Source organism: Microcaecilia unicolor, chromosome 1, assembly GCF_901765095.1.
Source record: "Microcaecilia unicolor chromosome 1, aMicUni1.1, whole genome shotgun sequence".
Lineage (NCBI taxonomy): Eukaryota > Metazoa > Chordata > Amphibia > Gymnophiona > Siphonopidae > Microcaecilia > Microcaecilia unicolor.
This window is the reverse complement of record NC_044031.1, coordinates 485008535-485021971: the sequence shown is the minus strand read 5'-3', so window position 1 is coordinate 485021971 and position 13437 is coordinate 485008535. Positions and strand designations below refer to the sequence as shown.

Genomic DNA, 13437 nt, shown 5'->3' with positions numbered 1-13437 from the left:
TGCAGAGTTAACTGCAATTGAACTTGCAGCCCTAATTGCTACACATTCATAGAAAAAGCAACAGAGCAAAGAAACAGGCAAGTTGATAGTTTTGAAGACTGTGTTGATACTGTTGGTTTAGGTTTTCAAACTATATAGAGCCAAAATGATAACCCTTCATTAGACCACACTGCTATTTTATCAAATATTTTTTATGTCACTTTTTACATGAAGGAAAGAACACACCAAGCTAGCCAAACAAGCATGCAGTGTATCCGCCTATTGAAATTGCTGAAGTTGTTGTGCTCTGCATATTTAAGCAGAGAGCTATAGGCCACATCACTCACGTCCTGTTTCATTGAACAATGGAATGGCTCTTACCTTCTCTCATTACAAAGCTCTAGATTTTGGTTGCCACATCTCTCACACACTGGCCAGGAGAAAGCTGTGCTCTCATCAACTCCGATGACAGTACCTGAACAGAATATGTATGATTTACAAAATTACACTGACATTTTGTGATGCTGCTTCTGATAAACAGTATTCTGCTTGTCCTTAGCATCCAGCCTCTTCCTAGTGCACTGACTGCTCTGAAGTAGAGAAAATATTAGTGCAGTGAAAAGTACCTTGTGGAAATGAAGGTCTACATACTATCTCTCTAATAATTCAGCTACTGTTACATTATCCTTTACTTCCACTGCAGAGTGCGAGTATGAATGTGCACACATGCTCAACCCAATCCTCAGGACACACCTAGCAGTAAGGTATTTAGGATACCCACAATTAATATGTATGAGATAAATTTGCATGCACTACCTCAATTGTATGCAAATCTATTTCATGCATACTCATTGTGCGCATCCTGAAAACCTGACTGGCTAGGTGTGTCCTGGGTACTGACTGGGTTGAGAACCTCTAGTGTACACATACATGCGATGTATAAATGTATTTATTTAAAAGACATTCTAGAAACAGACTTCTATGCTCTTGGTATGTATAGGACAACTCCACTATATGTAGAAAGAATCACTAGTATGAGCTATGCTGACAATTTGATTGATTTGTACCTTGAATGTGGTTGCATTTTTTTCTGGCAGGTTTTTCATAAACCAGAAGGGTGGATAGAGATACACAGGGCTTTGGGAGGAGTGGCCTAGTGGTTAGGGTGGTGGACTTTGGTCCTGGGGAACTGAGGAACTGAGTTAGATTCCCACTTCAGGCACAGTCAGCTCCTTGTGACTCTGGGCAAGTCACTTAACCCTCCATTGCCCCATGTAAGCCGCATTGAGCCTGCCATGAGTGGGAAAGCGCGGGGTACAAATGTAACAAAAAAAAGCATGCCTTGACAGCACTACAAGCTAGAAGACTAGCTCTTTACTTATACATGAAGTCATGATATCCCAAGATACTGTATATTCCAAAAATGTTAATGTCTTCTTGAACCAGTCGGCACATAAGGTAGACACATGCATCTTCCACACTTGTCAGTCTCGTGTTTCATCAGTTGCCTCTGACCAATTGATATCCAGCTCAGCGAGGCCCCTTTCAACTGTTTGACATCACATCTGTTTTAGCTTTCCTGGACTTTTTTCTCCTTTTATAGCTTGCTTTGGTACATGCTGTACATCCATTTTTGGTAGGTGTCCATACAATCTAAGTCTCCATTGCTGTAGCATTTTACTAACTGGAGGCTGTTTACTAGTCTCTCTTGTTTCAGTTTTAACTTTGTCTTGCCACTTAACATGGAAAATTCTTCTTAAACTGTGTGAATTAGTTTGGGAAAATTTTTGTTACTGGCTAGGTTTCTGTACTGTATAACAAAGTGGGTATACACATGCATCGTCATTCAACTTGTTAGCTTCTTCTGGTCCCAGATCTTACCCAATCTGTTCATGACTGATGCTGCTTCACCAACTCTAATTTTCATTTCCTGTTCAGTGTTGCTGTTTTCTGTTACCAGACTTCTTAAAAAGGTGAACTGGCACATCATTATAGTCATAAACTTTGTCTTTGTGCTAGATATAGTTAATTAAGTCTCGTCACCAAAATACGTTATTCTGTCTTGGTCTGTATTGGCTAATCGAAATGCTCGAACAAAGCCGCATCATCTGCAAAATCCAAGTCCTTTAACTACATGTTTTCAAGCTATTTGATTCTTGTGTTTTTGACTCCTACTTCATTTCACACTAAGCAGTCCATGGCCCAGCTGAATAACAATGTTGGCAATACACGTTTACTTGACTCCAGCTACTATTCTAACCCAATTCGTGTAATCATCTTCCACTTTGATACAGCTTTTGCTGTCCTCATACAGGTTTTCATAACACTGATGAATTTAGCAGGTATTCCATATGATTTCATAATACTCAATAAACTATCTCTTTCGATACTACTGAATGTTTTTAAAATCCACAAAATTTGTAACTACTAGGATTTTATACTCAACAGCCTTTTCTAATACTCTGCGTAGTGTGAAAATTTGATTTACACTTGATCCCTGCCTGGACTCTGCTTGTTCTTTTCATAGTAAAGATGTTATACTGTGATGATAAACAGAGTATTTGTATAATTGTTAACAAAAAAAAATCACTTACTGTGTCCTTTTTTCGATTCCTTATTTTAAAGTGGATATTACTGAATTTCAGTAGAAATACAGTTCAAATAGGGTTTTAATTTCTGTTGCCCCCACAGTTATTAACTCTGATTTGTATTTCTCTAACGTCCACAATCTCTCATTAGCATTTACAAAGATTATAGACTAAGTTGTTGAGGCAGGGGAGGGGAGAGCTTCTTAAAATCTAGACTCAGGTACAAAACTTCCAAAATACTTTTCACTCCCATGGCAAGTGTTGAGGGGTCAGCTGGCAGAAGATGTTCCCAGTGGTTATCAGAAACAACAAACATGCTAAACATTTTCAGGTAGCATCCTGGTTTCAATAACATTTTAAACTGGCCAGTTAAGATTGCTGTAAATTAGAGGTACTTGAGCTAAACCCCACATGCAGTGGATGCCCCCAGGGAGTTCCAAATATGGATTTTTCATAGCAGGATAAGTCATACAAACCTTGCACGGAGCAAACTGTATTAGCCTGAGTCGTAGAATCCAGCTCATCTAGTTTGACAGGACCAGTCAGCTCACTAAGGTCAACAGCAGCGGTGCCACACAAAAGAGGTTTTTGTAGCGAAAGAATGGTGCGCTCAACACAAATAATCCTACCTGCCAACAGAGACATTCCAAATTATGGCAACAAGGAAGAGTTTGACTGCAGAAACTAAAATTCATGGTTAAAATCAACATCCCCTGGCTTACGGCCATTCATATGTTCTGTCACTGATAGGGCAGCAGGCGACATTGTCACGGAGGGTCTTTTGTATTGAGAACTTTTTGTTCTGACCTTTTGCAGATTGTAGAATCTTAGCTGGACCAAATTATCCAAAGATATTATGATAAACTATTGAGACCTCTAATAAAAGAGCCTATGAGGTATAAGAAGTTCATACCCAACTTGCACAGGAACCATAAGGTGTTAACTCTTTGATAACCAGGATATGCAGAGCAATAAACAGTGCCAAGACTCATCATTTATTTAATAAGGAAAAATGTATGCTTTGTTTTTTTCAACTGTTACACTGTCCTTACAATTACTTGCAAGAAAACCAACTCCCACCGCAGAACCTTGGACATACGTGTATGTGTGTGTCTGCTCATGCCTGCTCACACATTCACATGAAGGCAAATGCCTTCCCCCCGCCAGGAACACTGTGGTAAGTGGAAAGAAAGGAAAGCAGCTGCATGTCAGGAAGCAGCCTCTTCTTCTGGCACCCAGTGCTGAATGCAAAATTTGAACCGCTTAGTTCTAATTTTGCATTCAGTGCTGGGTGTTGGAAGAAGAGGCAGCTGCCTGACATGCACTTGCTGTCCTTTCCTTTTGCTTGACTCTATGATGGGCTGGGGACAGCACTGGGTTCCTGTGTGCAAATGGAGCTACCTGCCTGCCTGTCCTGGGGGTAGGGGGTGTGAGTGTGGGAGTTGGGTGCTTCTGTTGCTGTGGGGTGGAAGGAGAGGGCAGGGGAATAGATGCTGGGTGCTTGTATTGCTGCGAGAAGAGGGGAAGGGAATGAGAACTGGGTGCTTGTGTTGCCACAAGGGTGGGGGAGGGAGAGCTGGGTGCCAGTGTGCTGCGGAGGGAGGGGAGAGTGAATGCTGGGTGCCTGTATGCTGTGGGGGAAGGGGGCGTGAAAGCTGGGTGTCTGTGTGCTGAGGGGGGGTAAAAGCTGGGTGCCTGTGTACTTTGGGAGAAGGGAGGAAATGAACGCTGGGTATATGTGTAACATGTGGGGGGGGGGGGGGGGGAAGAGGAGGGAGGGAGAGAGTACTGGGTTTATGTGTACTGTGGTAGAAGAGGGTAGAGCAAGAGGGTGGGTGGATGTGCTTTGGGAGGAGGGAGAAAGAGCGCTGGGCATATGTGTAATGTGGTAGGAGGGGGTGGAGCAGGAGGGAGCAAGAGGTGGGTATCTGAGTTTTGCGGGGAGGTAAGGAGGGAGAGAGTGCAGGGTATGTGTGTAATGTGGGGGAGGGGTAGACCAGGAGGGAGCAAGAAGTGGGTGCTTTGGGGGGAGGGAGGGAGGAAGTGAATGCTGAGTTTGTGTGTGCTGGGAGGGGGGAGGTGAGAGACCTGGATGTCTGCTGTGGGAGTGGGATAGGAAGTGAGGTGTTGCATCTGGGTGTCACAGGAGGGAGAGAGCGCTGGGTGTATGTGCACTGGGGTGCAGGAGCTGGGGTGAGATGAGCAGATGGAGGAGAGAGAAATCTGGAAACAGATACAGAGAAATTCAGTTAATGGGGTGGTCATTAGGAGACAGCTATGAGTGGGGACACATAAGCCTTATTTGGAGCACTAGTATCTGGAGAAGTGTCCCATAAGGAGCATCAATACTAAGGAGGAGATTTACCCACAGCCTTGTTGGTGGGATCAATTTAAATTTATAAAGAATCTGTTTTTTTTGGGAAGGGAGGGGAAGAGATATTCAGACAGGCTACTGCTGGGGGCGAGAATGTGACAGGGTGGATGCTGGAGTGGCTGGGTAGGTGATGAAAACAGGTTTTAGGATGCGGTTGTGAGAGTGGATAAACCTGCAACTGCTGGGAGTAGGTGGGCAGTGGAGAAAGGCTAAGGCTGCAGCTTCTGGGAGCAGGTGGGTGGTGCACCACCCCACCCACACAACCTTTGCAGCTATAACTTTTCCCCATTGCTCCAGCAACCACAGCCTAAGGCCTCTTTCCATTGCTGGATACATTCTAGATGGGTGGGTGGGCAATGGGGAGAGCAGTAGCCTCTTATCCACTCCTTTCCTGCCACTTTAATAAATAACTTCCTGTGTATCACCTTAAGCATATTATACATGTGCATAAATAAAAATTCCAGTCATTACAAGTCTGGCTCCTAGATCCTAAGAAACTTTGTTGAGCCCTGGCTTAGGATAATGAATGTTTAACAATGCAAGCTCCCAGGACTACTTAGGTCTCTTCTTCAGACAACATACTACTCCTAAGAGCTTACCATTTTCCTTGAGGGCATCCCTAAAATACATTATGCAGGGTAAAGAGGCAGGAAGTGCCTGGATTACGGAGCTTTCCAGTATACAGGAAGCAGTGACACAAACTGGCACAACTCGCAGTTCTTCCAGACTATGCTCAGGATCAGCCTGTAGGCCTGCGTCTGTCACGAACAACCACAGCTCCTGCTGTCCTGATGGGACAGTGCTCTTTGCCTAAGGTTTAAAATCAATAAAATGGTTGTAACACATGAAAGGTACATTCTTCCATTAAAAAAAAAGTAAGCTTAAACAATCCAAACCTGAATTGGATGCCTGGTCATGCTTATGACTCAATGGTTTCAGCTGTTTGTAGGAAACTAACAGGCTCATTTTCGAAAGAGAAGGACGCCCATCTTTTGACACAAATCGGAAGATGGGTGTCTTTCTCACAGGGTCATCCAAATCGGTATAATCGAAAGCTGATTTTGGGCGTCCTCAACTGCTTTCTGTCGCAGGGACGACCAAAGTTCACGGGGGTGTGTCGGAGGCGTAGCAAAGGCGGGACTTGGGTGTGCCTAACCATGGACATCCTCGACCCATAATGGAAAAAAAAGGGCGTCCCTGACAAGCACTTGGACGACTTTACCTAGTCCTGTTTTTCTTATGACCAAGGCACAAAAAGGTGTCTGAACTGACCAGATGACCACCGGAATCGGGGATGACCTCTCCTTACTCCCCTAGTGGTCACTAACCCCCTCCCACCCTCAAAAAATATCTTTAAAAATATTTTGTGCCAGCCTTTATTCCAGCCTCAAATGTCATACTCAGGTCCGTCACAGCAGTATGCAGGTCCCTGGAGCAGTTTTAGTGGGTGCAGTGCACTTCAGACAGTCGGACCCAGGCCCATCCCCCCCTACCTGTTACACTTGTGGTGGTAAATGTGAGCCACCAGAAACCCACTGTACCCACATCTAGGTGCCCCCCTTCATCCGTAAGGACTATGGTAGTGGTGTACAGTTGTGGGTAGTGGATTTTGGGGGGCTCAACACACAAGGTAAGGAAGCTATGTACCTGGGAGCAATTTATGAAGTCCACTGCAGTGCCCCCTAGGGTGCCCAGTTGCTGTCCTGGCATGTCAGGGGGACCAGTGCACTACGAATGCTGGCTCCTCCCACGACCAAAGGGCTTGCATTTGGTCGTTTCTGAGATGGACATCCTTGGTTTCCATTATTGCCGAAAATCAGAAATGACCAAGTCTAGGGACGACCATCTCTAAGGACGACCTAAATTTCAGGATTTGGGCGTCCTCGACCATATTATCGAAACGAAAGATGGACGTCCATCTTGTTTCGATAATATGGGTTTCCCCGCCCCTCCATCGGGCCATTTTGCGAGGACGTCCTCAGCAAAACTTGGGCGTCCCTTTCGATTATGCCCCTCCACGTTTTCCATAAGTGGGATATCACCTGAATGTACCCAATCAATAGTTATCACTTGAGTATGAGCATCCAAGGTTTTCCAGTACTGGACTATATGAATGTTCTAGCCCAATGGTTCCCAAATGAGTCATGGTGCCCCTAGGCTACACATTTCATCTCAAGTCCCACTCCCATACCACCACAGCATTGAATCCTACCTTTGATGGTGGAGATGCCCAAGCCCCGCCAGCTAAAGGCGTCCACTGCCCGAGACCCAAGCTCCAGGCTGCTAGCGCAGCAAGCAAATTGGTGGCATGCTTCAACCACTGATGCTTGCATTCCCACAAATGCCCTTCTTTTCTTTCCCCCTTTCTATCCAGCAACTGCCCTCCTTCTCTCCCCCTTGCCATCCAGCATCTGCCCTCCTCTCCCCCTTGTCATCCAGCATCTGCCCTCCCCTCCCCACTTTCGTCCAGCCTCTACCCCCTCAACCCAGGTTCTGCCGCTCTGTCCTCCTTTCCATCCAGCCTAAGCCCCCCTCTGTTTCTCACCCTAATCCATCGTCTGCCTCCTATGTATTCCTTCTTTCCCAAACACACCCATCCCTGCCACTTCTCTAGATCAGCAGCAGTGGCAAAGCAGGCTATAGCCACCGTAAGGCAGGAATCTTCATTCATGCGGCTGCTGGCTGTGCCCTGGAACAGGAAGTAACATCTGAGGGGGTAGGACAGCCAGCCATGTGAATGGTGAGTCTTAGGGTTACCATTCGTCCGGATTTCCCCGGACATGTCCACACGCACGTTTGTCCGGATTTCTGGACAAACGTGCGTGCGGGAGGGCGTGCGTGTGGTTGCGCGATCCATCGGCGCCGTGGCTCTCCCCTCCCCTTCCTTACCATCTTCCCTGGTGGTCTAGTGATGTCTTCGGGGCAGGAAAGAGCCCCCTCTTTCCTGCCCGGAGCGCTGCCTTGCCCATCCTTCTTCTCGGTCTCGGCTGGGGATTCAAAATGGCCACTGAGAGTTGAAGTCTCGCGAGGCTGCTTCAACTCTTGGCGGCCATTTTGAATCCCCAGCTGAGACAGAGAAGGATGTAGGCAAGGGCAGGCAGCGCTCCGGGCAGGAAAGAGGGGGCTCTTTCCTGCCCCGAAGACGTCACTAGACCACCAGGGACGATGGTAACGAAGGGGAGGGGAGCATGTGATGGGGGGGGGGGGGGCGCGGGGGGGGGGACTATGTGATGGGGGAGGGGAAGGGGCGGGATGAGGATCCAAAAGGGGCGTGACAGTGGGCGCGGCGGGGGCAGGCATGACACGTGTCCTCTTTTTCAGAGGATATAAAATGGTAACCCTAGTGAGTCTTATCCTGTGGTGGCTGCAGCTTGTTTTGCCGCTGCTACAGCAGTAGCAGCTTGGGTGGTGGCAGGAGGGAGGCAGGGAAAATATGCCATGGCACCCCTAAGAGTTTGCTGCGGTGCACCAGGGTGACACAGCGCACAGTTTGGGAACTGCTGTTTTACCTTGTTACAGTATGATTTTTATCTTGCTGCACCTTATGCCTGGAATAGACTTCCTGAGCCAGTACGTCAAGCTCCATCTCTGGCCATCTTCAAATCTAAGCTAAAAGTCCACCTTTTTGATGCTGCTTTTAACTCCTAATCCTTATTCACTTGTTCAGAACCCTTATGTTATCATCCTCACTTTAATATTCTCTTATCTCTTGTTTGTCCTGTTTGTCTGTCCTAATTAGATTGTAAGCTCTGTCGAGCAGGGACTGTCTCTTCATGTTCAAGTGTACAGCGCTGCGTACGTCTAGTAGCGCTATAGAAATGATAAGTAGTAGTAGTAGTTATATGCATCAAAATCAATTGTGACTTCATATTCATAAAACATAAGTACATAAGTATTGCATGTTATTCCTGGAATTGTGGATTTTTCCCACGTAAAAAGTGCTGCTGACCACTCTCCACTGAGAAACAACCCTTTTCACATGCAACGCCAATGAGGACCTGCCAGAACATTTTAAACGTTATAAGTAGGCGCTCCCTTCTGTGCATCGCTCAGAATGCTCATTTTTAATACTAATGAGCTCATATTAACACATTTGCACCTAGTTTTCAGTCGCTGTTTTTGCAAACAGTAAAAGCAGCGCTGAAACGCTTTGTGCATTAGGCGCACAACAACATATGTGTAAAAATGGCTAAAACCAATCAAAACAGAATGTTACAAGCCCGGCAAGCTTTGAAAATCTGGCCCTAACTTGTTACTGTGAACTTCAGCCTAACAGCTTTAGGGGCTCTTTTTCAATGTGCTGAAACAACATGGAATAATTCTTTTTTTTTTTTTTTAATCATCTGAAATGTAGCTTTGCTGCCTGTGCTGTGAGCTGAATACCTGATATATAATGTCTGACGAAGCTGAATCCAGTCAACGCCTCTGATACTGATCTCAAAGACCAACTATGCATGTGGGATGCCACGGCCCATAAACACCATTAAGATACAGAATCTACTGAATTCTTCTGAGCCACTTCCTGTCTTCATAAACCTACTGCCCTTGCTGCACTCACCACATTAGCTGCTTACTAATCTCACATTCCTCCTTCTTTAGGAGAAAAGGAGCACTAATCAAGACTAGTTTCTTTATTCAGCCTTACTCCTCCAGAGTAAGTGTATATAAAGTATATGACATATATTTCAGGGCCAACATTCAATTAATTTATGCACTATGGGCCACATTCTATAAGTAGCACCTGAAAAAGTGTCGCTGAAAATTTAACATGCTTAGCACGATTCTATAAGGGGTATACATCGTATATAGAATTATGCTTAGCGCCTAACTGTAGGCACCTGCAATTAGGCCTGATATTTGCGCACACGTCTCCGCAAGGCGACATATCAGTGGTTCCCAAACTTGGTCCTGGAGGCACCCCAGCCAGTTAGGTTTTCAGGATACAGCAGAAACCACAGCGGACCAGGAGTCCAGGAAAATCTTTATTGAAATAAACCAGGATGTGGCCATGTTTCGCCAAATCGTCTGCCTCAGGGGTTTATAATACACCAATAAGAGATTAAAATAGTGTTTCCCCTAGCTGGCAAATGTACATCCAAGACTACAGTCAGCAGCTCCTGAACAGCATAAAAGTGCTATTTTAATCCCTTGTTGGTGTGTTATAAACCCCTGAGGCAGCCTATTTGGCAAAACGTGGCCATGCTGGGCCTATTTCAATAAAGATTTTCCTGGACTCCTGGTTTGCTCTGGTTTCTGTTCTTTGCTGTTTGCTGTAGACATGAAGAGCCTCTTTCGGTGTTGTGTACTTCTCTGCTGAGGTGAGATGGCCTTTTCCCCTTGCAGGAATATTCTGAGTTACAATGAAGGTTTTCAGGATATCCACAATGAATATTCATGATATATTTGCATGCACTGCCTCCACAGCATGCAACATTCCATGCTACCATGTGAAGCCCCACCCAGCGCATCCCAGGATGCAATGGGCAGGTCTGGGCGCCGCCATTTTCAAGGCCACCTCCCTCCTCCAGCTGAAGGTAGGGGGGTGGGGAAGGGCCGCTAGAGCACCAGGCAAAACATAAGGCTCAGAAACACCATCAACTTGATTTTGTAGATCCTGAGATGTGTTCCATCACTAGTATAGTACAGTCTAGCAGAACATTTCTTTCAATAGGACCAACACTATCCATACCCCCCTCCCTTTACCTATCCTAGTGTTTATAACTCTTTTTAAGTAGCTACTCTACATATAGGGTATGATACATACCTGTAGCAGTTGTTCTCCGAGGACAGCAGGCTGATTGTTCTCACGACTGGGTGACGTCCGCGGCAGCCCCCACCAACCGGAAAAAAGCTTCGCGGGACGGTCGGCACGCAGGGCACGCCCACCGCGCATGCGCGGCCGTCTTCCCGCCCGTGCGCGACCGCTCCCGCCAGTTGAATAACTAGCAAAAGATGAAACACACAACTCCAAAGGGGAGGAGGGAGGGTAGGTGAGAACAATCAGCCTGCTGTCCTCGGAGAACAACTGCTACAGGTATGTATCATACCCTTTCTCCGAGGACAAGCAGGCTGCTTGTTCTCACGACTGGGGTATCCCTAGCTCTCAGGCTCACTCAAAACAAGAACCCAGGTCAATTGAACCTCGCAACGGCGAGGGTACAACAGAAATTGACCTACGAAGAACAACTAACTGAGAGTGCAGCCTGACCAGAATAAATTCGGGTCCTGGAGGGTGGAGTTGGATTTACACCCCAAACAGATTCTGCAGCACCGACTGCCCGAACCGACTGTCGCGTCGGGTATCCTGCTGGAGGCAGTAATGTGATGTGAATGTGTGGACAGATGACCACGTCGCAGCCTTGCAAATCTCTTCAATAGTGGCTGACTTCAAGTGGGCCACTGACGCTGCCATGGCTCTAACACTATGAGCCGTGACATGACCCTCAAGAGCCAGCCCAGCCTGGGCGTAAGTGAAGGAAATGCAATCTGCTAGCCAATTGGAGATGGTGCGTTTCCCGACAGCGACCCCTAGCCTGTTAGGGTCGAAAGAAATAAACAATTGGGCGGACTGTCTGTGGGGCTGTGTCCGCTCCAAGTAGAAGGCCAATGCTCTCTTGCAGTCCAATGTGTGCAACTGACGTTCAGCAGGGCGGGTATGCGGCCTGGGGAAGAATGTTGGCAAGACAATTGACTGGTTAAGATGGAATTCCGACACCACCTTCGGCAGGAACTTTGGGTGAGTGCGGAGCACTACTCTGTTGTGATGAAATTTGGTATATGGAGCATGAGCTACTAGGGCTTGAAGCTCACTGACCCTACGAGCTGAAGTAACTGCCACCAAGAAAATGACCTTCCAGGTCAAGTACTTCAGATGGCAGGTATTCAGTGGCTCAAAAGGAGGTTTCATCAGCTGGGTGAGGACGACGTTGAGATCCCACGACACAGTAGGAGGCTTGATAGGGGGCTTTGACAAAAGCAAACCTCTCATGAATCGAACGACTAAAGGCTCTCCAGAGATGGCTTTACCTTCCACACGATAATGGTAAGCACTAATCGCACTAAGGTGATTCCTTACTGAGTTGGTCTTGAGGCCAGACTCCGATAAGTGCAGAAGGTATTCAAGCAGGTTTTGTGCAGGACAAGAACGAGGTTCTAGGGCCTTGCTCTCACACCAAACGACAAACCTCCTCCACTTGAAAAAGTAACTCTTCTTAGTGGAATCCTTCCTAGAGGCAAGCAAGACCCGGGAGACACCCTCAGACAGACCCAACGCAGCGAAGTCTACGCCCTCAACATCCAGGCCGTGAGAGCCAGGGATTGAAGGTTGGGGTGCAGCAACGCTCCGTCGTTCTGCGAAATGAGAGTCGGAAAACACTCCAATCTCCACGGTTCTTCGGAGGACAACTCCAGAAGAAGAGGGAACCAGATCTGACGGGGCCAAAAGGGCGCTATCAGAATCATGGTGCCGCGGTCTTGCTTGAGCTTCAGTAAGGTCTTCCCCACCAAAGGTATGGGAGGATAAGCATACAGGAGGCCGGTCCCCCAATGAAGGAGAAAGGCATCTGATGCTAGCCTGCCGTGTGTCTGAAGTCTGGAACAGAACAGAGGCAGCTTGTGGTTGGTCTGAGAGGCGAAAAGATCCACCGAGGGGGTGCCCCACTCTCGGAAGATCTTGCGTACCACTCTGGAATGGAGCGACCACTCGTGCGGTTGCATGACTCTGCTCAGTCTGTCGGCCAGACTGTTGTTTACGCCTGCCAGGTATGTGGCTTGGAGAAGCATGCTGTGCTGGCATGCCCAGCGCCACATCCCGACGGCTTCCTGACACAGGGGGCGAGATCCGGTGCCCCCCTGCTTGTTGACGTAAAACATTGCAACCTGATTGTCTGTCCGAATTTGGATAATTTGGTAGGACAGCCGATCTCTGAAAGCCTTCAGTGCGTTCCAGATCGCTCGGAGCTCCAGGAGGTTGATCTGCAGATCCTTTTCCTGGAGGGACCACATACCCTGGGTGTGCAGCCCATCGACATGAGCTCCCCACCCCAGGCGAGAGGCATCCGTCGTCAGCACTTTCGTGGGCTGTGGAATTTGAAATGGACGTCCCAGTGTCAAATTGGTCCGAATGGTCCACCAGAGCAGTGAAGTGCGGCAGCTGGTGGAGAGGCGGATGACATCTTCTAGTTTCCCGGTGGCTTGGAACCACTGGGAAGCTAGGGTCCATTGAGCAGATCTCATGTGAAGACGAGCCATGGGAGTCACATGAACTGTGGAGGCCATATGACCCAGAAGTCTCAACGTCTGCCGAGCTGTGATCTGCTGGGACGCTCTGGTCTGCGAAGCCAGGGCCAGGAGATTGGCAGCCCTCGCTTCGGGAAGAAAGGCCCGAGCCGTCTGGGTATTCAGCAGCGCTCCTATGAATTCCAGAGACTGGGACGGTTGGAGATGGGACTTTGGGTAATTTATCACAAACCCCAGCAGCTCCAGAAGTTGAATAGT

General features: G+C 47.5%; 1 protein-coding gene across 2 annotated transcripts in view; it reads right to left on the bottom strand.

Annotated features, from left to right (window-relative positions):
* Positions 1-13437, bottom strand: part of SPIDR (scaffold protein involved in DNA repair) — a 602511-nt gene that overhangs the window by 24147 nt on the left and 564927 nt on the right. For both annotated transcript variants that reach the window (XM_030214124.1, XM_030214131.1), the window contains exons 15-17: positions 5541-5751; positions 3044-3196; positions 361-454 (exon numbers count right to left, since the gene is read on the bottom strand). In XM_030214124.1, coding sequence (XP_030069984.1) covers positions 361-454; positions 3044-3196; positions 5541-5751 — 458 coding nt within the window. The remainder of the gene's footprint in view (positions 1-360; positions 455-3043; positions 3197-5540; positions 5752-13437) is intronic.